The sequence below is a fragment of the Taudactylus pleione genome, unplaced genomic scaffold (assembly GCF_031769625.1).
Source record: "Taudactylus pleione unplaced genomic scaffold, aTauple2 ptg000046l, whole genome shotgun sequence".
Classification (NCBI taxonomy): domain Eukaryota; kingdom Metazoa; phylum Chordata; class Amphibia; order Anura; family Myobatrachidae; genus Taudactylus; species Taudactylus pleione.
This window is the reverse complement of record NW_028284448.1, coordinates 12,486,331-12,513,915: the sequence shown is the minus strand read 5'-3', so window position 1 is coordinate 12,513,915 and position 27,585 is coordinate 12,486,331. Positions and strand designations below refer to the sequence as shown.

General features: G+C 45.4%; 1 protein-coding gene across 1 annotated transcript in view; it reads left to right on the top strand.

Annotated features, from left to right (window-relative positions):
- The window catches only part of REV3L (REV3 like, DNA directed polymerase zeta catalytic subunit), a 220,933-nt gene that overhangs the window by 79,918 nt on the left and 113,430 nt on the right, over positions 1-27,585 (top strand). The window contains exons 3-6 of the mRNA XM_088460488.1: positions 12,828-12,902; positions 17,583-17,743; positions 21,665-21,755; positions 22,447-22,541. Of these exons, the coding sequence (XP_088316614.1) occupies positions 12,828-12,902; positions 17,583-17,743; positions 21,665-21,755; positions 22,447-22,541 (422 nt within the window). The remainder of the gene's footprint in view (positions 1-12,827; positions 12,903-17,582; positions 17,744-21,664; positions 21,756-22,446; positions 22,542-27,585) is intronic.

Below are 27,585 nucleotides of genomic sequence, written 5' to 3'. Positions count from 1 at the left end.
GGATGGATGTGTATGCCCACTAAAGTCAAAGTATGGCTCAGTCAGCTACTGTGTTTCAACAAATGTTGCAGGCAAACAGACCGGTAGCCATTAAAGTGCCTAAGCGGATTATATCATTTTGTCAGTCTGCCCAGCATGTAGATTCAGACTCTTCATCAGAGGAGTCAGATGATGTGCCGGGTTCTTCTCCAGGGTCCATCTTAGGAGAGGAGGACCATCCTTCTACAGTGGATGTCCTTGTTTCGGTGAGGGCGGTAAACTCTCCTAAATATAGAGGATGATGAGCCAGCTCCTAGACCTAAAGGCACATCCACATGCCGATAATACTGAGCGATTGCACGATTACAACATCGTAATCGTGCAATCGCTCAGTAATCGTGCACTTCTATGTCGGAAACGACCAGCGATGCGCGCTCCCGCTGGTCGTTTCTGACATCAGTCATTGTCCGAACATGCTGTACAACCTGACGATAACGTCAGGTTGAGCATGGTAGGGGATGATTGATGTGCCTACACTGAGTGACTGAACGTTCAGTGTAGGCATAGCACAGACTGTAAAAAGACTGCACGATTACAATGTCGTAATTGTTCAGTAGTTTTTTGGTCTGCTAGTGGATGTGTGCTTTTAGGCTCCAGTGTTTAAACACCAGAGGGTGGTAAAAGCTGAGTTTCCTAAGCCTGAGCAGCTCACTGAACTTATGGGAGGAGCACGGAGTACTCCGGTTAAACGGTTCCAAGTTACAAAGAGATTAGCATCTTTGTATCCTTTCCCACCTACTAAATGTACTAAGTGAGAAGTCCCTCCTAGTGTTGATACTCATGTGACACATTTAGTCAGGAGCGCTACGTTGCCTACTATACTGTCCGCATCTTCCCTTAAAAATCCTACAGTTAGAAAACTTGAAACATGTCTTAAATCAGTGATTCTTCTTCGGGTTCCATAGGGTCCACAGGAATTACCTTGGGGTATGTGGTTTGGAGTGATCCAGGCACCAAACAGTTAAAAGCTTTAGCCCCCAGGATGCACCTTCTCCATATAAACCCTGGCTACAGGCACTGTTTTTTTGTTTGGTGCACAGGATCAGTGCACCTTGTACTGTTTAGGTAGTCCTAAGCTTTGTTTTTCATTTTTTTTGATTAAGCAGCACTAGGCTTCCAGATGGATGCCCATGCTGTTGCTCCATCTACCCCCGCCTGCGCCGCAACACCAGTGAGGGAACTGGTGATTTTGGCAGGCACCAGCAAAGTTGATAGATGCTGGGCCCGAGAATGCAGCCGGAGACATCGGGCATGCAGGTAAGGTGGCTCCCCGCTGGAGGAGAACCATATGGCAGTCCGTACCTCCAGCAGTGGAGACGTGCCGGGGGCCGCTATTGTGAGCAACCAGGGGCGACGGCTTCACCACTAGATCACCTGGGCATAAAAATCTGAGTTCCCTAAATCTGAGCAACTCTCTGAACTTATGGCGGCAGTTCTCCGGATAGACTATTCCATGTTACAAAGAAGGTTACATCTTTATACCTCCTCCCACCTGATGAATGCGCTAGGTGGGAAGTTCCGCCGACTGTGGATGCTCATGTGGCACATCTGGTTAAGAGCACCACATTGCCCATACCATCTGCATCCTCCCTTAAGCATTCCATAGATAGAAGACTTGAAGCCTTCTCCCACAAGGAAAAGTCCCCCACAAAGGTTTATTTGCACAACTCCTCCCTTGGAGTCTGCAAAGGCCTTAGCCCTCCTGCAGGCCAATCGTTCCCTGCTGGATTTAGGGGTAATAATCCCGGTCACGTTGGATCAACAAAGAAAGGGTTATTATTCCAATGTATTTTTGATCCAGAAGCCCAATGGGTCCAACCGGCCTATTCTGAATTTAAAAGGTCTCAACAGATTACAATGAAGCTGCCCATGTTTTGTATGGAAACTCTTCGGTCAATTGTTCTAAGCAATGGAACCGGGGGATTTTATGGTGTCCTTGGACATTCAGGATGCGTATTTGAATGTGCCAATTACACCTTCTCACCACAGGTTTCTGCGTTTTGCGGTTCTGCAGCAACATTTCCAATTTCAGGCACTGCCTTTTGGTTTGTCAACAGCCCCGCTGGTCTTTACCAAGATAATGGCAGTAATGACGGCCTACCTCAGGCATCAGGGAGTCAGAATACTGCCATACTTGGACGGCCTTCTGATATTGGCACAGTCTCCAGAGGTATTGCAGCATCATCTCAGACTGACGATTGCCTGCCTACACACACGGCTGGATCATAATTTAGAAAAAGTCATCGCTTTTTACAGTACAGCAGATGGTGCATTTTGGTACACTCCTGGATTCTCTGGCACAAAGGATATTTCTGCCAGGAGAAAAGATTGTGGCCCTTCAATTGCGGGTTCGCAGATTTCTCCGCAATCAGACGGTGTCTATCCATTCAGCGATGCAGGTTCTGGGGTCCATGGTGTCCACCTTCGACATGGTGGAATATGCTCAGTTCTACTCCAGACCACTGCAACAGCTGATCCTCTCCCGGTGGAATGGGAAGTACCAGTTAATAAAATCACAGACGATCCATCTTTCCCCAGAGGTTCGGCTTTCCCTCTCATGGTGGTTGCAGACGTTTCATCTGAACAGAAGTCGCCCCTTCTGGATTCCAGATTTGGTGCTTCTCACTACCGATGCCAGCCTCCGCGGATGGGGCGCAGTGACTGATTATTACACCTTTCAGGGAATATGGATGACCAAGGAGGGTCACCTATCCATAAACATCCTGGAACTTCGTGTAGTATTCAGAGCACTTGTTCAGGCACAGGATATACTGAAGGGCAGGCCTGTCCAGATACAGTCCGACAATGCGACCACAGTAGCCTACCTCAACCATCAGGGAGGCACACGAAGTCTGGCAGCCATGGCGGAAGTGACAAACAAGCTTTCTGGTCTAGGCAGAATGTCATCTTCCAGCAATCTCGGCAGTATTCATACCAGGAGTCCTCAACTGGGACTTCCTAAGTCGGCAGGATATACATGCCAGGGAATTGGCTCTTCATCCAGATGTCTTTCAGTCCCCATTTGTCCACTAGGATCTAACAGAGGCAGACCTCTTTGCCTTGGGCCACAACCACAAGGTCCCCATGTTTGGGTCCAGAACCAGGGATCCGTCAGCCGATTTTGTGGACACTCTAGCAGTGAAGTGGGACTTCAAGCTAGCGTATCTTTTTCATTCGATCGCTTTCCTCCCAAGGGTCATCAGGAAATTCAAGCAGGAGGGCGGAACAGCAATACTGATAAGCCCCTGCTTGGTCCAGACGCCATTGGTTTACCGACCTTCAGAGTCTCTCCATAGTAACTCCATGGCCTCTTCCTCGAATGCCAGGCATGTTAACACATGGTCCCTGCCTGCATCCGGACCTTCCCTGTCTGTCTTTGATGGCGTGGCTCTTGAATCTTCCATCTTGAGAGCCAAGGGTTTTACTACTTCTGTAATACAGACGATGCTTAGGGCCCGGAAGCCTTCCTCTGCCCGCATCTATTACAGAGAAAATATGATCCGGAAAGTTCTAGAGTCTCATGAGTGCTTGTTTTCTCCAGCCTCGATTAGACCGTGGTCTCAGTCTGGCCATCCTGATAGTTCAGGCATCTGCACTCTGTTTGGTTTCAGCAAAGGATCGCACTGCTGCCTGATGTTAGGACATTTTTTTTCAGGGTGTTCTGAGGGTTCAGCCTCCCTTTGTCCCTCCGGTAGGTCCGTGGGATTTGTCTTTGGTTCTCAGGGCTCTACAGGCTCCCCCATTTGAACCCCTGAAATCAGTAGACCATAAGTGGTTGACAGCGAAGATGGTTTTTCTTCTTGCTATCTCCTCTGCCCGCAGGTTCTTTGATTTGGCAGCCCTTTCTTGTCGTTCTCCGTTTTTGATTTTTCATCAGGATAGAGCTGTTCTTCGTACCAGGGCGGGTTACCTTGCTAAGGTAGTATCCCGCTTTCATGTAAATGAAGAAATTGTGGTTCCAGCCTTCAGACCTCTCGGTAGGTGAAGCTTCTCTGGATGTATGTGGACCAATATCTACGTGGACCAACTCAATTAGGAAATCGGATTCTTTTTTGTTGTGTTGCATGGCTGTCATAAGCGAGGCTGGCCAGCTAACAAACAGACTCTGTCTAGATGGCTTCGTATGACGATTTCTCAAGCTTACACACAAGCTGATCTCTCTGTTCCGAACACAGTGACCGCACATTCTACTCGATCTGTGAGACCATCGTGGGCGTTTCGTCGTGGTGCCTCTGCTGAACAATTGTGCAAGGCGGCCACGTGGTCTTCCATCCACACTTTTCTCAAATTTTATGCCTTTGATACATTTGCCTCTCAGGATGTTTCCTTTTGGGCTTTGGATTCTCCTTTCTGCTAAACAGGAGCGTCCTTAAGGGAACTGCTTTGGGACATCCCCAAGGTAATTCCTGTGGACCCTATGGAACCCGAAGGAGAAAATAAGAGTTATGGTATAACACACCTTTTGTTAACTCTTTTTCTTCGAGGTCCACAGGGCACCCACCCAAACGCACCTGGTGTTATTGGTTAATCTTTTTTTCTTTTGTATTTCAATGATTACCTCTTCTTAGAGTGTTTTGATGTGCAATTGTCCTTCATTCTCCTCTTTACTCCTGTTGCTTTGGGCTTGGTAACAAACTAAGTGCCTGTAGCCCAGGGCGGGGTATATATGGAGGACAACCCAGTGCATCCTGGGAGCTAAAGCTTTCAACTGTTTGGTGCCTGAATCACTCCAACCACATACCCCAAGGTAATTCCTGTGGACCCTATGGACCTCGAAGAAAAAGAGAGTTAACAAAGGTATATTATACCATAACTCTTATTTTTCATTGTCTGCAGCTGTTACTCGGCCGGCTATGGCTGTGGCCTGGGTACCCAAGGCTGTTGAAAAATGGACGGGGGCATTGGAAGATACTTTATCGAATGCGACCGGAGAACAGCTGGCGTATATCTCCCATATACGGGAAGCGGCTCCTATTTGGGAGAAGCTGTAATAGATGCTGTACTCTTGGCTTCTAAAGCATTGGCAGCTTCGGTTGTTGCTCGTAGAGCCCTTTTTTTAAGTTCCTGGAAAGCAGATGCGGGACCAAAGAAGGCTCTGGAATCTCTGACTTTTTATGGATACATACTTATTGGAACAGAATTGGATAAGACAGTGTCTACTCTGGCTGTCTCAAGATCTGCAGGTCTGCCATCACCAGCTGCATCAAAGCCTAGGCAATCTTCTTTTCGGTCTTTCGCCCTCAGGCTGTCCTTTTGCTCTTCCCTTTCTCCAGACCGTCTAGTTCTCGCAGGAACACCAAGCCGCAAACTAAGAAGTCCTGGCCGGTCAGACGTCCAGCTTCCAAGCCGGACGACAAACCCCCCGCCTGTTGGGGCGGGCCTCCTCCTGGGGGATCCCAGGGTGGGAGGCTGACTTTTTTGCGGACTCCTGGCATCAAACAACAGACGCCTGGGTCCTAGAAGTGGTCTCTCGGGTATGCCCTCACCTTCCGGACACATCCCATCAGATTCTATCAAGGCGGGCAGGGGAAAAAATCCCGGTTCCTCTGGGTCAACAAGGAAAGTAATATTATTTTTATTTGTTTTTGGTTCAGAAATCAAATGAGTCTCATCGCCCTTTTCTGAAAACTCTAAATAAGTTAATCCGTGTACCCAAGTTCCGTATAGAGACTGTTCAGTCAATCATTCTGGCAATATAACCTGGGGATTTTCTGGCTTCCCTGGACTTTCAGGATGCTTATTTGCATCTGCCCATTACGCCATCCCACCAACAAATTCTACGGTTTGCTGTCCTGTAACAACATTACCAATTCCGGGCACTGCCTTTTGGTCCATCAACGGCCCCATGGTCTTCACCAAAATAATGGCAGTTATGACAGCTCACCTCAGGCGTCAGGGAGTCAGAATACTGCCATACTTGGACGACGACCTGATATTGGCACAGTCTCCAGCTGTTTTACAAAACCATCTCCAGCTGACCATTGCCAGCTGGATCCTCAATTGAAAGAAGTCCTCTCTTTCTCCAGTAAAGCGAATGCTACATCTGAGGGCACCTCTAGATTCTCAGACAGAATGTTTCTGCCAGGGGACAAGATTTCGACCCTATTATTGCGTGTGTTCGCAAACTGCTCCGCAAGCCAAGGGTATCTATTCCATCAGCGATGCAGGTCCTGGGGTGAATGGTATCCACCTTCGACAGGGTGGAATATGCTCAGGTGCACTCCAGGCCTCTGCAACAATTGATTCTCTCCCGGTTGAACGGACATTATCATCTAATGCCGATGTCCCAAAGGATCCTTCTCACTCCGGAGGTACGGAGCTCTCTCTCGTGGTGACTTCAAAGGTCTCATCTGGGCATGGGTCACCCATTTTGAATTCCAAATTGGGTGCTCCTCACCACGGACGCCAGTCTTCCCTTTCAGGGAAGATGGACAAATCAAGAAAGTCGCCTGCCCATAAACATCCTGCAGTATACAAAGCGCTCCTCCTGGCACAGGACCTCCTCCAGGCCATGTCGGTCCAGATCCAGGCCGACGACGCAACCACAGTAGCCTTTCTCAGTCATCAAGGAGGCACGCAAAGTCATGATGGAAGTGGCAAACATTCTGATCTGGGCAGGACGTCCTCTTCTGGCTATCTCTGCAGTATTCATCATGGGAGTCCTCAACTGGGAAGTGGACTTCCTTAGTCGTTAGGACATACACGCCGGAGAGTAAGCTCTCTGTGAACAAATGGGGCCTACCAGACGTAGATCTCATGGCCTCACGTCACAACCACAAGGTCCCCAGGTACGGGTCCAGGACCAGAGATCCCTCAGCCGCCTTCATGGACGCGCTGTCGGTGAGGTGGGATGTCAAGCTAGCGTACCTCTTTCCTCCGATTTGTCTCCTCCCAAGGGTCCTCAGAAAATTCATGCAGGAAGGTGGTACAGTGGTACTGGTAGCTCCTGCTTGGCCCAGGCGCCATTGGTTCACCGACATGCGAAATCTGTTCATAGACACTCAGTTTCCTCTTCCTCTGTGGCCGGATCAATTAGCGCAGGGTCCCTGATTGCATCCGGACTTGCCTCATCTGTCTTTGACGGCGTGGCTCTTGAGCCTTCCATCTTAGGAGCCAAAGGTTTCTCCAGCTCTGTGATTCAGACGATGCTTAGGACACGAAAGACTTCCTGTGGCCGCATCTATTACAGAGTTGGGCACTGTTTTGATCAATGGTGTTCTCACAGAAAGTATGACCCTAAGGTTTTTAGGGTTTCCTGGGTACTTGCTTTTCTCCAGGCTGGGTTAGACGTCGGTCTCCGCCTGGCCATCCTGAGAGTACAGGTTTCTGCGCTGTCAGTTTGGTTCCAGCGAAGGATCGCTACTCTGCCAGATGTTAGACCTTTTTTTTTCAGGGTGTTCTTCGAGTTCAGCCACCCTTTGTCCCAGGGTGGCACAGCGGGATGTGTCTTTGGTTCTAAAGGGGGCTACAGGGTCCCCCATTTGAACCTCTGGGCTCGGTAGATATGAAGTGGTTGACAGTGAAGACACTTTCTCCTCGCTATCTCCTCTGCCCGCAAAGTCTCTGATTTGACATCACTCTCTTGTCGCTCCCTCTCTTTGATTTTTCACCAGGATAGAGCAGTTCTTCCGTACCTGGGCGTGTTACCTTCCTAAAGTAGTATCCCGTTTTCATGTGAATGAAGAGATTGTGGTTGCAGCCTTCCAGTCTTCAGACCTTTCTGTAGGTGAAACCTTCCTGAAAGTGGCTCTCTGTATCTATGTGGATCGTACATACTCTTTTAGAAAATCAGACACTCTGTGTTGTATGGTTTTCACAAACAAACACTGGCTCGATGACTACGCATGACTATCTCTCAGGCTTACACGCAGGCTGATCTCCCTGTTCCAAACACGGCGACAGCACATTCTACTTGTTCTGTGGGACCTTCGTGGGCGTTTGAAAGTGGTGCCTCTGCAGAACAATTGTGCAAGGTGGCCACGTGGTCTTCTCTCCACACTTTTCTTAGGTTCTACGCATTTGACATTTTTACCTCTCAGGATGCTTCCTTTGGGTGGCGGATTCTTTTTTCTGCGTCCCCACCCTTAAGGGAACTGCTTTAGGACAACCCCATGGTGGACCCCCTATGGACCCTGAAGAAGAAAATAAGAGTTATGGTAGACTTACCTTTAACTCTTTTTCTTCGAGGTCCACAGGGCACCTGGCTGCATTGGGTAAAGTTTCTTATGGTCACGGGTTCCCTCATCTTCTGTGAGAGTGTTTCAGGTGTACATTGGACCTGATTCGAACCCGCTAGCTAGGATGCGAATGCTAGTAGCTGGCGAATATTTGCAATCTGCGTAGACGTATGCATCGTAATGCGCGTGCGCAAACCACTGCGAAAGATCGGGAAGCGTTTGCTCGCCCAGCATTGACAGCCCAGCTGAATGAGTGACAGGAGAGGCCGTTTTGTGGGTGGTAACAGGGGCAGGCCACTAGAAACGGGAGTGGAGGTGCAAACGCAGGCGTGCCTGAGTGTCTCAGCGCTGTTTCAGAGGTGTGCATAATTAAGAGGCGACGTCATAGTACACGTCTCTTGGTTGTATTTCACACTGAAGTGATTGCAGTGCTTGTGGAAGGGTATAGTCATCCTCAAGTGCTGGTGCCTGATTTACCAATGGTTTCCTGCACTTCCAGGAGATGACGTGCGTAAGTGGGCGTCTTATGAATGGCTGGTGGGCGTTTGCATACACAAAGTGAACGCACGCCAAGACATAGTGGGCGTGCTAATGCCTTGCCGTGCGATTGCTGCCTTGCTGGGCGTGCGCTGGATTTGCATACGCACCGTGCGATCCAACGCATTTAGCGAGCGGGTCTGAATAAGCTCCATTGTCTTTCCTTCTCCTGCCTTAGGCTTGTTTACAAAAACTGACTGCTTGTAGCCAGGGATGGGGTATATGTGGAGGAGGACCAGAGGCATCCTGTGAGCTGGAAGCTTAACTGTTTGGTGCCTGGAGCACTCCAACCACATTTTCCCCATGGTATTTCTGTGGACCCTATGGACCTCGAAGAAAGAGTTAACAAAGATAAGTCTACCATAACTCTTTATTTTTTAAACTCCAGCGATTTTGCTGCTACTGTAGCTCCACTACAAAGGCCTTCAGAGAAAAGCAAGGGTGACGCAGCCATATATAAGGCCTGATTCAGAAGTGCACGCTATTACAGCCGCATCTTTTTCTGCAGCGTGACTGCTAATGCTACAGCCAATGGGATTCGTATAGAGATGCTCACTGGCTGCGGCACTAATCCCCTGCTGTGCGCTTTAAGACGCTCTATCAAACTTCTTTATGAAGGCGCAAAATCTCCGTCTGAGCAGGCGAGGCAGTCGCTGACCGTGACGCCCACTTCTGGCTCGCCAACCCCGTTACCATTCAGAAATTGCCTGTCAAATTCGTTTTGAGGCGGTAACCATCTGGACGCATGCGTAGTGCAACTCCGTCGCATGCGCAGACTGAAAACATAGGGGTCTATTTATCAAGCAGTGAATAGTGTAAAGAAGTGGACCAGTGGAGAAGTTGCCCATAGCAACCAATCAGCTCCTACCTATTATTTTATAGACTGTACTTGATAAATGCTACTTGAAAGCTGAGTGGTTGCTATGGGCAACTTCTCCACTGGTTCACTTCTCCACACTTTTCACTGCTTGATGAATAGATCCCATGGCCCCCTAGTGTGTGGTCTCTAAATTTGGCCCATAGTGTAAATATTACAAATTTTTTTCCTGCCTTTCTAGCTAATACATTTTAAGGCCGCATTACAACTGTATCGATATGTTTCACTCGCCTACATATTTAACTCTTCAAAAACTGATCCACGAAGCAGCTTTCCCAGATGCGTTTCCGTTTCTGTAGCATTGAGCTGGCAAATGCATTAACTGCTCACATACTTGTGGAGAAGGGCATTAGTGGCAGTAGCTTCATCCGCCTTGATTTTAAGCTTCCTCTACCTCACACAGCCCAGGTTTTCTGTCCGGCTGTTAGAGAAACCACCCTGGGAGAAAACGATGCAGGGAGAGCGAGTGGCAAGTGAAAAAGCAATTTAGCGATTAGGTGGTAATGCAGCATTAAATCTGTGAGCAGTGGTTTAATCACATGGTTCCTATGCAACATTTTCATTCTTAAGGCCTGTCTGGAGAGTCATGAACCCTAGTGCATCAAATATATTGCAAAGTTTAAGCCAGAACCTATGTTTCCTTTTATAAGGGGACTGTCGCTATGATGGGGACTCCTGAACAATGGTCCAATTACACATCTTGTACATATTCAACAGTGTATTTTCTATGAGACGTTAATAACATGGAAATATCAGTGAAAATAAGATGTGATTAAAGTAGACACACAGCACAATGTCATAAGAATAATAAGCAGAAAAAGGTTTAATATACTTAGTTCAGTTCATAGATGTACATCAATAGTCTGTCCTGGGGAGCCATGTTGCCTAAGGGCGTGATTCAGAGGCGCTCGCTATTTGCGAGCGCTCGCTCTGAATCAGGGCGGATTTTTTTTTTTTTAAATCTACCTCCAGGCCGCTCGCATAGCTTTGTCTGACTACTCACTGCTTTTGCGAGCAACCTGGCGACCGTGCTTGCGACGAGACCGTTGGGTCTCTGTTCCCGCAAACCCGAGTGAACTTCCTGCTCTAATAGAGCAGGAAGTTCACTACTGACATCACAATTTATGTCAGTAGGGCCGCCCACAAACGGCATGCGTTCCTTCGGGAACGCCTTTTTGTCCAGCCACCCCCCCTCCCCGCCTACAAAACGGGGTGAGCTGTCGATCAACATCGATAGCCGCCCCGTTTTGTAGCGAGCCCCGGAGCGAGTGAAGTTCACTCGCTCCGGGGCTCACACGTGCGCACTGGCCGATCATCAACCCGCTTGCGAGCGTGTCTGAATCAGGCCCTAAGTCAGCTAAACACCCAGGTGGAAATGGCCACTGTCAGAATGGTTCCAAGAGAGGCAAAGGTGTATTGTTATAGCTACTTTTTTTTAATACCCTTTTGGGGCAGTGTAGGAGGCTGTGGCTTCACAGTTATAAATATAAACAATAGAATACATACATTGGTTTTCTACTCTATTTAACTGCAGTAGCTACCCAGTTGTGGATATAAACAGTGGTGGACTTGCAGCCCCCCCAGTAAAATCCACCTACTTTAGTGAGTCAGTTGAAGACCGTGTGCACTGGCAGTGACTTCCAATGTTAATAACACGCAGGAGAGGAAGTCCCAGCTAGACCCGGTCTAATAGGGTGTGATGAAGGCGTTAATGGGCGTCCAGAACATTTGAATTGCAACACTGAGCGCCCATTAATTATTGGCACCCACAAAACAATTGAATCACCCCCTTTTTAGTTCACTAATTTTGTTGTGTTTCTATATTTATTAACATTTTTACTGTGCTGACATAATTTACTTTCTATAATAAAGAAATGAGCACTCGTAGTTCAGTATATTCTATTTAAGTTGAAGGAACAGTAAAGGTGCGTACACAGTACGATATCGTTATTGTTCAATATCGTTCCGTGTATGCGCATGACATCGTTAACAATGCGCGCTCCCGCGGCTTATTAACTATGTCTGCAGTCTCCAGAACATGCAGCCCAACCTGACGATATCGTCAGGCCCTGCATGTTCGGGGACTGTTGCAGGTGACGATATCGTTCCGTGTGTCTGCTCAATATCGGGGACAACACTGAACGATATTGCTCAGAGCATATCGTTCCGTGTGTACCCAGCTTAAGTCCATATTATGCTTGTAATAATGAAGCTTAACTGTAGGTAACCGATGCCACTAAAATCCTTTTCAGATAGTTTCCTTAATGTATGAAAGTCACTGTGAAGACCTTAATAATTTTGAGGCAGGATGCCCCACCAAGTTTGCGTTGTGCAGAGATTCATCATATTAATGGTCTGAGGGCCTGATTCAGAGCCGCTCGTAAGCGGCCACTCGTTCGCTCCGAGCGATGTTCGCACAACTGCGCATGCGTATGGGTCATAATGCGCATGCGCCAACCAGTCAGTGCAATCGGAAATCGAGCGCTCGCCAAATAGCGAGTGCCTGCTAATTTGAGTGACAGGATGAGGCGTTTGTGGGTGGTAACAGGGGAAGGTGCTTGAACACGGGGAGTGGAGATCCGAATGCAGGCGTGCCAAATGGTCAAAACGGGCGTTTTAAGGGTGTGCATAATTAACAAAGCAGCGTCATCGACCATGTCACTTGGTTGTCTCTTAGCTTGAACTGCTCGCATGATTGCGGAAGGATAAACCTACTACAAGCACTGTGAGCAGTTCAGATGCCTTTCGATGTACTCGATTAATCAAATAAATAGCGGAGATGACATATGATGCGAGCGGGCAGGGGGCGTCTTTACAAAATTGCGAGCGCATGTTTCATTCGCTCGCTCACACATAGAGACGTCAACAGACCGCAAAGAGCGAGCGCTCAATTTAAATAGCCGGCCCCTTTTTCTGACCGAGCGAGCGCAAATAGCGTCCGGCTCTGAATCAGGCCCAGAGTCTAGTTAGTGTGTAGGTATTACTTTGACAGCCACCTTCCTTTGATTGAGTGGCTATCAGTGAGACTTAAATAAGTTGTATAAAATATAAAAAAAAATAAGTTTCTTGTTGCCCAATTTCACACAGACCGCTTCCCAACTAGCATATTTTTCTTCCATACTGGTAAACACATACATTATGGCATCCTCTGTAATTGCTACATGATATGTCACTAACTTGTGTTCTATTTCTTGTAGCCCTTTCTATGGATTTAATGAAAAGGAAAGACAATTCATGAAGATATATCTTTATAATCCATCCATGGTGAAAAGGTAAATAGCCATCTGTACAGTGTAAAAGGGAAAACAAATGTTATATTCATAATTTTGTTTTTGTTCCATAGTATATTGACCGTTTTTGATTATTCATTTGAATAGGCACAAACTTGTGTTGTCACCCCACACCCTTATTTTAGGTGATGTTTATTTAAAATCTGAAATCTCCCATCTTGTTTGATCTGGAAAGTGTAAAATTTACATTATTATTTTTATATAGAAACTAACAATTTATACTACATTATATAATCAGTATATTCAAACAATTTATGCCTTAAAAATCAAGTTAAATAATTATAATTTGTATCAGAGCTCTTATATAGTTAAATTACGTATAATCATATAGAAGGATTATTCTTTACTTGCAGTCTCCTAAATCACAATACTCTGCCCTTTATCAGATACCTCTTAGTCAATATCTAATGCAGGATTTCTCATCTCCAGTCTCTATTCCCCCAACAGGTCATGTTATTCAATTTCCATCTGTTTGAATAAGCTGGTAATTATTGCTCCTATGAGACCAGAGCTGAAAAATCCTAATGCTGCTGATCTGGAAATACCTCGTTGTGAAAATTCAGACTAAGGGGGGAATTCAATTAGCCACGATAAGCCGCTTTTTCGCAAAAAATAGCTTATGCCGCATCTAAATACTTAGCGCTTAATCCTATTAGCCCACTGTTTTAGGCGGTGTGAATTCTCCATAGCATTTTTCGCAAATTGGATATCACCACTTCTCAACTTATAACCGCCAGGTGGTAAGTTTGGGAAAATCCCAATTTTAAGGTAAAAATATTGGGACTTGGTTCGTAACCACTGTGACACCCTCCTTAATGGCTAATTAGGCAATATTTACAATTATAATTAACTTAATTTGGGCAATATTGAAATGTCATTTTTGGGGTGATAAAGTACAAGTGCAGGAAAATGGGTTAATTGATGTGGAGCTTTATGAATTGGACAGGTGTTTTAAGGATGCAGGTGGGTGTTTAGAGGCGTGTTTTGAAGGTTTTGTAGAAGTAACTTTTAATGACACAAATATATACTTCTAGGCATTTTTATGCACCCCCTATTTAAGAAGAACATTTATTTTAAAAAAAAGCACTTGCTTTCTATCATTAGAAAGCAAGTTTTCGCTTTATCGCAACTAATTGAAGGGGGGAAACCAATTGCAGGCGAAAGTGATACGTTCTCACGGGTGTTAACTTATTGCCCATATCACCTGTTAATTTCACTTATAGCCTGTTATCGGGTGTTAACAACCATTTTAATTGCACAATAAGTTGTTTCACCCAATAATTCTTGCTGGTTTTTCACGTGTTAAGTATAGGTAAAAATGGGAAGAGCTGCCTGTATCCCAAAAACAAACTAATATTGGATAACTGTATAGAAGTCTATTAGTGGCCATAATAAAAGTATTTGAGGTTCTTAAATTGTGTCAAATGGCTGTTATAAGCATTTTTATAAAACAGTACAAAAAACAACACTAAATAATGCTTTACTTAAATGAAAGGTATATAAAAATGCATGCAAGTATATATTTGTGTAATTTTAAGGCAGTTTTAAAAAAGCTTCAAAATACATCTCTAACACCCACCTGCACTCTTATAAACACGTTCCATTCATACAGCACCCCCATATACCTGTACCACATCAATTAACCCATTTTCCTGCATTTTGCACATTTTCCCCCCGAAAATGACATGTCATTATTGGCCAAATTCTAAGCAGCTAATTAATCATTAAGGAGGGTGTGCCAGTGGTACTGGACCAAGTGCCGCCATTTTTATCTTTTAAAATAGGAATTTTCCCCAAATTTTCACCTGCTCAGGATGTATTGGGAAAAAAAAGAAATTGTGTTAAACTCGATAGAGATTTATCACGTGTTATCTTCACCTGCAATTTAATTGGGCGGTAACCAAAAGTAAAAACTTTTCATGCGAAAAAAGGGTTATCGCGTCTAATTGAATTCCCCCCTAAGACAGAACAGTATATTTTACTTTCATACTTCATTACAGATATGCAAGTTTTTGTGTTTAGTTTGTTTTTATATTTGTTTTTGACATTTATATTTGGTGTTTTTTTGACTGTATAGCTTTTATATGCTAGGCCTTGTGTTGGCATGTACAAAGCTAGAGTGAAGACATTCTCACCACTGCAGTTCATTCAATTAATAGCAAAAACCCAAGATGCACCTCACTGTGGTAATACAACAAATGTACACCTTGATTACAGGTGCACGATTATAGTATTTGAATTTGCATGTGCTGTTTATTTAAGAGGCTCGTGGGGAATAAAGCACAATTATATTCTTTATTTATTCCTCTCTTAGGAGTCGACATCTTCATGTTTTAGTGGAAATATAAATTCTTGTAGGTGTTTTTAAGTAACTTATTTTTTACGTTACTTAATAAATATAATTATGACATACTGATCTTTATTGATTGAAGATTATATCCTGGAGATATAAATCACAATACTCTGTAATAAGTATTCCTTAAAAGAACTATCAAAAGTAAGGGAACAATAGATGGGTTTTTTTTGCAATACAACACAGTACCAGAATAAGAAACACACATTTTTTTTTATGTTAGTCAAATCCATTAACATGCAGTATATGAAGGGACATGCGTACAATAGTTAACCTAAGATGTGGGTAAATACAGAGAGCTCTGTAGAATTAAGGACATCCAGATGGTGCCAGCACCTCTGTACCATTTGTGGGAAAAGGTTAATCATTGTATAAGCTGTTCATCTTGTGAGCATCGGGGTAAGTTGTGTAAGCGGAATGGGTATGTAATGCCAGCTGTCGGGATGCCTCCTGTCAGAATACCGACAACGGCATCCCGATGGTTTGTATCCCTACAGGGGTCGGGTAAGTATACTTACCCTCACCCTTCCCCTTCTAACTCTAACCCTCCCTTTTTGTAACCTAACCCTCCCCGTTAGTGCCTAAACCAAAGTCTCTCCTTTTCATACTTATACCTAACCCTCCCCCCTTAGTGCCTAACCCTCCCCCATAGGGGTGCTTATCCTTAACCCTGCTATGCTCCCTAAACCTAAAACCCCCTACCCTGTGTGCGGCTATCGCTGAGGGCACCATGAACTTACCTCGTTTGGGCTGGCTTCCTTTCGTGTTCCGGCGTATCTATTTTGACGCCTATCTTAAGTCCCTTGTCGGGATTCCCCTGCCGCTATTGAGACTAGCTTCATCGCCGGTCTCATAACTACATGCCGTGTAAGCCCTACAACCAGCACTTCTCTACAATGCCATTGCTAGTGTATAAATGGAAGGTTATGTGTTTGTATTTGTCATTTCCCTAACTCTGGAAAGGTATTGGTTGTGTTTGGAGCTTTATACAAAAGAGATGATCACAATAATTCTCTGTGTAAAATGGTTTTAAGCCTTGTTATAGAAGCTAAAATCCATATCTGGTTCTTATAAACTGTTAATATGCATTTCCAGTCTGGCTCCTCATCTCTGTCCTGTATCTATCTATTGCGGTTTAGTCTGCATCAATATCATTTGACACACAGGACAAACTAGTTAGTTTTTCTATCCCTGTACACTATTCCGAAGAGCAGGGTTGTGCTTTGGTGTTATGTGTGACTTGACAGCTGGGAAATGTAAATAGAATATCTTCTTTTTTATTTTACTATTAATACATTTTGCAGTGCGTCTCTGAACACACAGATGGAATGACACACACCTCTTACACGTTTTTGCAAATTACATTCAACATTGTCACATTACAAAAAAAAATATAAACCATAATCATAAACGAGCATGATTACATTTAAAGGAAATGTCCAGCATTGGACAAATATCATGTAGATTATTTACTCCCTACATGTAGCAATTTGGGTTCACTGCCGCTGAAATCATTCTATTCCTCTATGGGAGCAGCATGAATGGACTCTCTGCACTGCTATCTGTTTGCAATGTCCCAAGGCTTTGGGTAATGGTAGGGGTTTCTGAAGGAGGAACTCCCTATAATTACTACATGTGAGGAATAGGTAAGAGAGGCCTTTAAAGACAAAGCCCATCTTAACTGAATCAATTTATAACCAAATTAAGCTCCGATGTCATCCCGTTACATAAATTCCTTTTATGGAATTTCATGTATAACTACTAACATCCAGTCTGGCTGACACATGCATGGACAGATTGGTTTATGCTATAAATTATAGGTGAGCTTGGCAGGAGAAATAATATAAATGTCGTCACTGTTATTTCTACTGCATGTACGATACACACATGGTTTCTTTAAGTTTAATCATCATGCTGCTACTTGATTGGTCCATGGAAAATGACTGTTTATTAGTATTATTATTATTTACTTATATGGTGCCACAAGGGGTCCGCAGCGCCTTACAAAGTACAGAAACAGTTTGACCAAAACAAGAAAGTGACTTGCAGTACAAAACACTGCAGGACATGGACAAGGTTTATAATCATTGTGCATCAGCTGTCTTATAGGCAGCAGAGTGGCATAACCCAAGGGCTTAGTGCCATTGCAGGCAGTGGCAGGAGATAATTGTTTAGGTGTGGGAAGGAGAAGCACATAAGGGAAGAGTTCCTGCTCGTTAGAGTTTAACGTGCTTACAAGGAATTACGTGTGTGCTCCATTTTAATTGCAAAGTTTTAAAACCTTTTTTTTTTCCTGTATCTTTTCCCAGAGTAAGTGAACTGCTGCAAGGTGGAGCTGTAATGAATAAGTGCTACCAGCCTCATGAGGCCCATATCCCATATCTACTGCAGCTTTTCATTGACTACAACTTGTATGGGATGAATCTGATCAATCTTTCTGCTGTAAAATTCAGAAAGGCGCGGAGAAAAGGTGAAGCATTGTCTTTCTTTTTTTTTTGTAATTATTGCTTAACATTGACGGCCCTTTAATTGACTCTTAGCTGTTATATTTCTGTATAATGCAATGTGTGTTGAACTCTAAACAATAAGAAATACGCTTGTATTACTCCAAGATTGTTTTACATACCGAATTTAGATACTGTACTACAGCAGATATTGAACTTAAAGTGCAGTCATTATATTTTACTAAGAGGTCACATCGCAGCTGCTCCACCTCCAGGCAGCGCATCTGCAACTGATTTAGTGCTCATTCTGGTCAAACTGTACTGAGTCATGCTAAGCTTGTTCTGAATTCTTGTTGCCATGGAGCTGTTTGTAGAACTTAGTCTGCTAAGTATTCTCTGAATGACAAGGATCCAGAAACATTTTTCCCCTTACATGCACCCACCACTAAGAATTTGTTGGCACACAGTATAAGTATAGTAAGACTATGTCACACAAGACTATAGCTTGTTAAAAACTTACAATGTTGCTTTTTGTATGTCAGGTCCTATTGTGTAAAAAATCCTACTTAACAGATGTACATTCTTATAGATGAAGATATCCATCACTTTCATGCTAAAGAAAACATAGATCAGGCTTACATGTACGTCCATGAAACGACTTGTTACCCTCCCTCACTGAATCTGCCAACAGCAACCTAGTCTGTGGGAACGAAGTGGCTGCATATTAACACAACGTGTTTGCTTTCTGAAAGAAATGTGTAATTATACTTGCCGACTTTCCTTGAAAGTCAGGGAGATTCCCGGAAATAGTGGTGATCTTCCTGACTCCCTGAACGAGTCCAGAAATTTGCCTTAGGCCTGGCTTGGTGTACGCTACACCATTTCCTCCTCCGCCCATCATGGTGGAGACATTGGGGAGAAGAATGAGTAGGTGTGCTATAAGTGCTGTTCCCCAAGGTTGTCTGGCTGTGCCTCAAGGATGTGTGATGAATTAGAGGTGATTTCTACCCAAGGAAGTATGCTGATTTGCTTGGGATGTGTGCTACAGGGTATCTGTGCAGCCTTCTCTGCAGGATTTTGTTTACGAAACACAAAAATAAAAAAATGGTGTAAGGTCTTCCCGAAAATTGTTAAACCAGCACTAGGCTTTTAGGCTTAGGCTGGTAGTGGAAAACTTGGTAGGACAAAAAGTGTGGGGTCTCCCCAAAATGCAACTAATCCGCACTAAGCTTTACTAGCCGGTGATATTGGCATTGTAGCAGGGGGAAACATGGGAATGGAATTGAAATGCCGGCGGCTGTTTAGCTGACAGTGTGAGCCTGACAGCAGGAAATCTCGACAGCGGCAGGTAAGTGATCTAACCCTCCCCTCTCCCCACCCTAACCTTAGGGGTGCCTTACCCTAAACTCCCGGGGTGGTACCTAACCCTCCCCCCTTGGGGTGCCTAACCCTAACTCCCCCCCCAAAAAAAATAACGCTAACTGCCGTAAACCTATCCTTCCCCCCTGCGGCTAACAGGACGGGCGCCCCGGACTTACCTTGTTTGGGCATGCGTCGTCCTGGATTCCGGAATTTTACAGTCGGGATTGTGAGCCGCTGGTCACATAACTACATCCCGACACATGGTGTGGAGTCCCCCGCCAGGGTGCCAAACAGTCTTAAGTTGATTATCATTGGAACGGGAATTCTAAGGAAAGTGTGCCCAGCTATATGCCAGCCCCTAAGAGAAACCACTACCCTGTTGATAGCACTGGGGCAACTTCCCAGAACCGTGGTGCAATAAATGTTGAGTTAGTAGTAGTTAATAAATATTGTTTAAAGGAAAGAAATAATCTTTACTGGCACATTACAGGTCCCAGATAGCCCTGTAATTTAAACGGCTGCCAGGGCATGTTGGCACTTAGAGAGCCACAAGTGCCAGCATGCCCTGGCAGACAGTATCAAAAAACGAGAAGACACGTACCATGACAAAAGTAATTTATTAAATATAAACTGTCCCACACACTCTCATTCACCACTTTATTACTTGCATATCCATAGGTAAGGGGTCTTCTCTACTGCTTGTAGTCAATCCTGGTATCTTGGCCAAAAAAGAAAAGAAAAAAAACAGTCAACTCATTACTGCTTCTTACAAAGTCATGGAGCAAGTGACCGTTTGCTGCCGATCACTGCTATAGAAATACAACGTTGTGATTGGTTTCAGCACGGGAAGAGCTGTGGTTTTGAGCATCAACCTGCTGTTGATCTGAGGCCATGTCCATCGATTTCAAAATGTCACCTATCCCTCCTCTTAGTAAAGTTTTGCCTTAAACTCAAAGGTGTAACTTTACTAAAGGTCGTTTTTGGTCGATTTTCTGTTGACTTTGCAAACTGACCAAAAGCGCATATTTTCTAAAGGCAAAACAGACCAGAAACCTAAAACCAACTGACTTTTAAACATCGGACAAACAGTCGATACTTTTACGTAGACAACTATAGAGATTTATTAAAAATCTGTTTTAAAACCGACCAAAACTCGGCGAAAAAGTCTGGCCAAACAATAGACCTGCCTGAGACAGGCAAGTGTGGGAGAAGTACTGCACAGATTACTATGATCTGTGCAGGCCTTGTTTAACCAAAGGTTTAAACATTTTTCTTAAAAAAAAAAAAAAAAAAAATGAGTGGGATTTCTCATCAAATCCGTAACCAACCCCGGATCTCTCAGCCTGGGCTGGTATGAGAAAATAGGGGGCATGGGGCTCCCCCCTATTTTCCTATAACCAGGACCATGCTGAATGAGTCGTGGTGATAATGCCATATCAGGACACACTGTGGGACAGTAAAGGGCACAAAATCATCCTGCTCTGGCACTGGGATCAGTTCAGGTTCCCATTTGACACCCCCCCCCCTTCCCCCCTGTCAAATTCTGGATTTCTTCTGTGCCCTGTGTCTTACTGTACAATTTTCTTAACCACTTAGCTGACTATTTTTTCCCCAGAAAACTGCTCAGAAATGGTCATTTTTTTTTTTTTTTTTTAATTATTTATTAAAGTTTAAAAATGATTTTTAATAATATAGTTACATATTTTATTTATTTAAAAAATATATATCATGGGGTGTATAGCAACCCTCAAATCCCCCCTGTGCCCATAGGCCCCCATTATAAAAATAACTTCCCACCCTTCATAGGCAATAGACACCCCAGGGGTCATAAATCCTAATAATGATAACCCCCCCATGCCCGATTAGTAGTAAAAAAAAAAAAAAATCCCTGTTTTCTGAACCAACCTTCCTTCCTTTAAAATAAAACTTTTTTCTTTGCCCCTTATTACCCTGTGACCACTACAATGCTGCTGTTTTTTTTTTTATTAATATTTAGCGCCCCCCCAGCATCATATATTTCTGTATTACCCTCCCCCACTCCCACTAATGCAAAATCCCCCCCCCCTAATCCCCATGGGCATACACCCCCCCATATTCAGAGTGCAGCGGAGCGTGTCGGGGGACTGATGATCAGTCTCCCTTGCTGAAGCTGTTCTTTGCACTTGCAGAGATCAGCCAAATAGTGCTTTGAGAGGAACTAAGTTCCCCTCCTCACACTGTGATCCCCGGAACATCATGCGCCCTGGAGTGCCATTTGCACGGCATACTGGGGTGCGATTCCGGAACTGATGTCAGTGGTCACAGAGCGTCGCATCAGTTCTTGGGGGTCTGGGAAGTCGGAGGAGAAATGTTCTGCACAAGTGCAGAACGGATCTCCTCTACAAAAGCTGGGGGAAGCAGTGGGCCTGGTGCGGTCGCATGTGATGCAACCTTGCCAGCTGAAGCACTGCTGGCTGCGGGCACAGTAAAATATTTAGAAATTTAATTTACATTTCAAACATACAACAGAGGAATGTAAGGTCATACTGGTTCTTTGAAGTTTTCAAGATAGATATTAAAAACATTTTAATATTTCTTTTGTTTAGATGATGGCTCACAAGACATGAGAGTAGAGAATGACACCATCCCAGGAAGCTCCTTTACGTTCATGAAGTGGGAGGAAGAGGATATCCCAAGGTTGGCAAATATGAACACTACACATTCTTTATGCTACAATTAATATTTAGATTAAAAACTGTTTTCTTTTTCAACTGTTTTTAAACAAAAATAAATTGCTTGTAAGTGAACTGACGTTGTTACTGATTAATTTTGTTCATAAACCAAGGATGTAAATAGTTCTATTGTGCTAGATTTCTGTATGTGAAGTACTATACACAGCAGCTTGCTGTGCAATGTGACACCCAGTTTAAAAAGTCTGATATAACTATTAGTAATAAAGATGTTTTTAATTTGGGACTTTGTCATATAAATACATATCGATTTTGTACATATATTTGAAATTAAAATAAAGACATGAAGAAAGGATATATAACAAGCAATGTGCTGTTACTTTATATGATTTAGTGACCAGCATTGATGAGTGCTTTCTTCACCCAAAGGTCACAGATAATGTTACAGCGGTGGTCAGCTGCACCCATGCTATTTTGTCATTGCAAATTCACTCACTCTTCTGAGACGAAAATAAAACAGGAATTCCTTGTGACCATGACCTATCTAGGTTCATTCAGCTGCCCAGGGGGAAGAGTTTATTTTATTCTCTCCCAAGTGTGAAAGCCATGCTGATAACAGAAACCAAGGGGTGATTGTACTCACTAACGCACGTTGTATTGTTACACCTGATACCAGCGGACATACATATCTCTTGCAGTTCTTTATTGCTGGAAGGAGTAGAGCCGCAGAGTACCTGTGAGTTGGAAGTGGATGCTGTAGCTGCTGATATCTTAAACCGTCAAGAAATTGAAGGTATGTTTTTCCATTTACCTTTATCAATTATTAAATCCTATGTTTTCTAATCTTATTCTTCATTTGGAAATACATTAGTGTTCAGCTTTGAATTTGGGCAGAAGATTATGGGAAGAGCAATCTATGAAAAGTGGCTCTCAGACGAAAGATACAATATATGGTAACAACCAATTGGATTAAAATTCTTTGTTATTGTCATCCCCTTTTTATAAGGAGCCCCGGGGGATTAGTCATAAAGCTGAAGCCAGGAGCCACACAAATTAAATGCTGAACTTGGAGATCCTATCTGAGATTTATCCTACTTCAAGGCTGGGAGACACTGGGCAATGGGGTTGTAGATGGGACCCCAAGGAGCTAGCACTTAAATAAACCTGTAGCTTTAACACTAAGCTCCTCCCCTCTGCAACCCCATCACGTCAGTGTACTGTAGATTAAGTGCCTTGGGAGTTCGGCACGAATTGGGAGGGCTGCTCTGCAGCCCTTTGTAGCTAGTATTTGTTTTCTTTTATTTATTAATTGTTTGGTTTTCTTTATAGTTAGGTGCCTGTGCACTGCCTATTGCAGCACACAAGGAGAGTGCAGCTTGCCGGTTACAGCCACGGCGGACAAGTGATGCGCTCATCAGCGGTACCCCCCGCAGCACTCCGGTCTCATTGGAGACTGCCTTCACCCTTTTAGAGGGTGCGGGCGGCTGCGCTGTCCCAGATGGCAGGTGCCATCTTACCGGGCTGGACAGTGGCGGCCACTTCGGACTATTTCACACCTGCTGGTTTTGCCCGGCCGGCAAAAAAAGTCAGTTTATTTGCCGGATGTAGAATTTAATTACACATGGAAGCTGGTGGGTCCTTTCAGACGGCACGGGCACGGCAAGGTCGCCGTGTTACAGCCGGGAATATCCACTGAGAAGGATGCCGTGCCGTCCCTGTAGTCAGTGGAGTATAGGGAACAATGTTTCCTTTCACAAACGCCGGACAGCTTTTCTCAGCTTGTGCCTTTTTTTTTACCGGCCAAAACCGAGGCGCAGCCTGCACTGGGGCATACCAAGTATTTTCCCCACCAGAGGGATAGTAACACCTTGGTGCAGGAGAGTGGCCTCGCTGAATGGGAAAGGGGGGCTATCAGCGCTGGTCTCCCCCCGCATTCTGACGGTTTGGCTCTGCCTAATATGCTGAGGAGTTTCTGCCTCTGCGAACTAGACGGCGTGTCTTTGCCCTCTGCTCCTCTCCTCTGTGGCTACTGACCCCTCCAGGAAGGCTAAGTAACCTGCATTTCATTTAAAAAAATATTGAAAAAAGTTTTGAAGTGCAGTTGTCAGTGACCTGTTTACTTGTACTATCTGCTTGCATTCACTGTAATTGGTGGAACCGGGTGGCAGTGATGGAGGACAATCTGAAGGCCGTCAGGGCAAAGAACACCACTATGGCATTGTTTTTTACGTGTGCCCAGTGTCACAGTTGGACTCCGGGGCGCTGTGCGCAGTCTGTCAGGAGGGGGCTGGTGGCGCACAGACATCGGGAGGCACCGCGTCAGCCCCGGACGAGCCGGCGTGGGCACAGGCTATGGTTCGGTCACTCTCCGACTTCTTTCAGCTTATGGCGCATCAGCAGGAGGAACAGACTCGCATGGCTGGGTCGCCAGCTGCGGCATTGTGTGGTCCCCCGCTGAGGTCCAACCCACCTTGGCTTTGTACCATGGATCACATGGCGGCTGGGGTCGTTATTCACCCTTTGCTGGATTCAGCGTGGGTCGCCCAGGCCTTGGAGACGTGAGCTGACAAACTAGTTGCTGGACTTCAGGGTGACTTGTCAAGAGATGCTTTACTGGATTTGGCAGAACACCTTTGTGCACTGAATAAGTGTGTGAGGCCGTCAAGGACGGCGCTCAGGAAGCTTCCAGGGTTTCGGCTACGGCCGCCTCTGCTCAGAGGGTGCTCTGGCTCCACGCCTGGGATGTTGATGCCGAATCCCAAGCATTCTTTGCAATCTCTCCCCCTTGGGCGAGGGGGTAATGTTTGGCACTGAGTTGGACACCATTATTGCCCAGGCTACCGGGGAAGGGGGGGAAAGCACTTTCCTGCCCGTAGCAGGGACTACGGTTTTGTGGTAACTACAGGCACTCGGAGCCAAGACTCTTGAGAAGCCTAGCGCCTGACAGGGTCTCTGCCCATCCAGTCCTAGTTGGGGTAGATGGATGGCTGCTCCAGTTCAGGGGCCGGTGGGTGGCGTCGAAGGCCGATGTTTCCAGAGAATGTTATCGACCTCAGGGGTCCGCCGCCGTACGTTTCTTCGCAACTTCTCTACCCTGGGACACGTGGAAGAGGGTGGTTTTGGACCAGGCTTTCGGTTCTCTGCTTTCGGAAGGAGTTATTATTCGGTTCCAGCGTCAGAGAGGAATCAGGGATTTTACTCCAACCTCTTCCTTGTTCAGAAGCCCTACGGGCCTTGAGCACCAGACTGTGGGTGGATCGTTTTCGGGTGGAATCTCTCTGTTCGGTGATCCAGGGAATATCGACCACAGGGACGCATACCTACACGTTTTTAGATCACGGCGGCAATGGCAAGTCTGTTGCTCAAGGACATGAAAACGTTCCCTATTTGGACGATCTGCTAGTGAAAGCAGATTTGGCTTCCTAGTTGCAGGTCCACCTGGACCCGCACGGTGCAGGTGCTTCAGGATCACGGCTGGATTCTAAACTTCGAGAAGTCTCACCTGATGCCTTGCCATGCGCCTGATGTGATCTTCGACACCTACCTCCTACCAGTCTTCCTGCCAGAGTACAAAGCCTGGGCCCTCCTGGATTTGGTCACGACTGTACTGTCTGTGCCTCGCCCGTCAATCTGGCTGTGCATGAAGCTGTTGGGTACGATGGTCTCCACCATCGAGACCTTCCAGTACGCCCGCTTCCACTCGCTGGAATTCCAGTGGGAAATACTCTCCGCAATTGGTCGGGATGCATGGAGGACCTCTCATCTCAGCTTCTGGTTCTGTCGGACAGCACTCTGCAATCCTTCAGTTGGTGGCCGATTTCTGATCACCTGCTCCGCGGTCATTCCTTGGTAATTCCAAGCTGGGTTATTGTGACCAAGATGCAAGTCTCATCGTTTGGGTCACACTGACGTCGAGTCTTAGTCTTCAGGGTCTTTGGCTGTCATCGGACACTGCCCTACTTATCAATGTGCTGAAGCTCCGTGCCATCTATTTGGCTCTGTTGGGAGCCCAGTCCGTGCCGACCGTCCGGGACAGATCCAATCGGACAACACCACGGCAGTGGTGTATGTGAATCATCAGGGCACCATGAGAGCAGGAGCAATGGCAGAGGCATCCCGCATTCTAGCCTCAGCGGAAACCTTTGTTCCGGCACTCTTGGCGGTGTTCATCACGGGGCTCAGCAGGACCATCTGCTCTCTTCTGGCAGTTGGTTCGGAAGTGGGGTCTTCAGGAGGTAGACCTGATGGAGCCTCAGCACAACTGCAAAGTTCCCTGATTTTGTGCGAGGTCCAGGGACCCACTGGCAGACCATTTCACGTTGGATCTGCTCAGCCATCTATCGGACCTATTCTGATTCACGGCGACCGGCACCTGCCAGGGTGGCGGCTAAATTCTTCTTGGGCGGTGGCAACCTCCTGGACGTCGCGCCACAGGGGCCTTGGCTGAACAGGTCTGTTGCACAGCTACCGGGTCCTCTGTCCACACGTTCGCTCGTTTTTGCAGGTTTCATGTTTTTGCCTCCGCGTCACTTCAGGCGTACAGTTCTCCGGTCAGGCAGCGTGAGCATTCCCTCCCCTGCAGGGTAGCTTTTGAGCGTCCCATGATCCAGTGTCCCCCAGCCTTGATGAAGGAGAAAAGGGGATTTTTGGTTACTTACCGTTGAATCCTTTTCTCTGAATCAGACTGGGGGATACTACATTTCCTCCCTCATGCTCAGTCGTGTTACATTGTGTTTTTGACCAAGTTGGTCTCTGCGTTTCAGTTGTTTTTTGTTTCACTGGGTTACTGCTTTTCCTTACCAGGCACTTTTGAAGTTGCACTGACATGATGGGGTTGCCGAGGGGAGGAGCTTGTGGTTAAAGCTACAGGTTTAGTTAAGTGTCAGCTCCTTGTAGTCCCATATACAACCTCATGGTCCAGTGTCCCGCAGCCTGATTCAAAGAAAAGGATTCAACAGTAAGTAACCAAAAATCACCTTTTCCAGGCTTATGATTACTTATGTTGGCAACTCTGCTTGTTTATAGAACACTTTTCTCCAAACTTTAGGAGCTGACAGTTTTGAGCAATTTGTAGTGAATTTATTATAAATGTATTAATGCATAGTGAATGAAGGATGTTAAAAAGAAGTGTAAACCATGGGATTGCATATATTAAAAAGAATCATTTAAATGAATGTTTGTGAAAGGGAATATATATTTCAATAACAACTATATATAAAACATACACAAAATACATGGTGATGATCCTGCATTTTAAGCCCCTTAAATATTGTCACCTGCTCCCTTACCTCTTTGCATTGCTGGTCATTACAGCTTCCAGGCTTAGTATTATGACGTGGGGTGTTGCTGTGGGTAAAGTAATAGCTAACGTTAAACCTGGGAGCTCAGATTAGTGGGGAAAAACGTATGCACTAGAGAGTGGCTGTGTTTAGCCAGCTTATAGTTCAATAAGGGGAGGAGGAGGCACAGGAGAACATACTGAAATCACCAGCAGTATGTCAGCTCTTAGCTGGCATTGTGACCGGAATTTGTCCAGCATTGACCCTTGTAAAATCCAGACTTTCATTTAATTTCATTAACGGCTTGCATGCTGGGTTATAGTAAAGTTTGGCAAAAATGGCCAGTATCCAGTGTAACCGAGATGCACTGCTGAACGCAGATTCCAGCGTATCGTGCGCAGGACGCATTCTGCGAGTGTGCAGAATGGGTCCTGCTAAGACGCACGCAGGCCCTTGAATGCCTCTGGCTGATTGACAGGCAGAGGAATTTAAGGGGCGGTGCGGGGGCGGGGTCAGCCTGCGTTCCCGGAAACTGTCTGCCCTGTTTTCCGGGAGTGG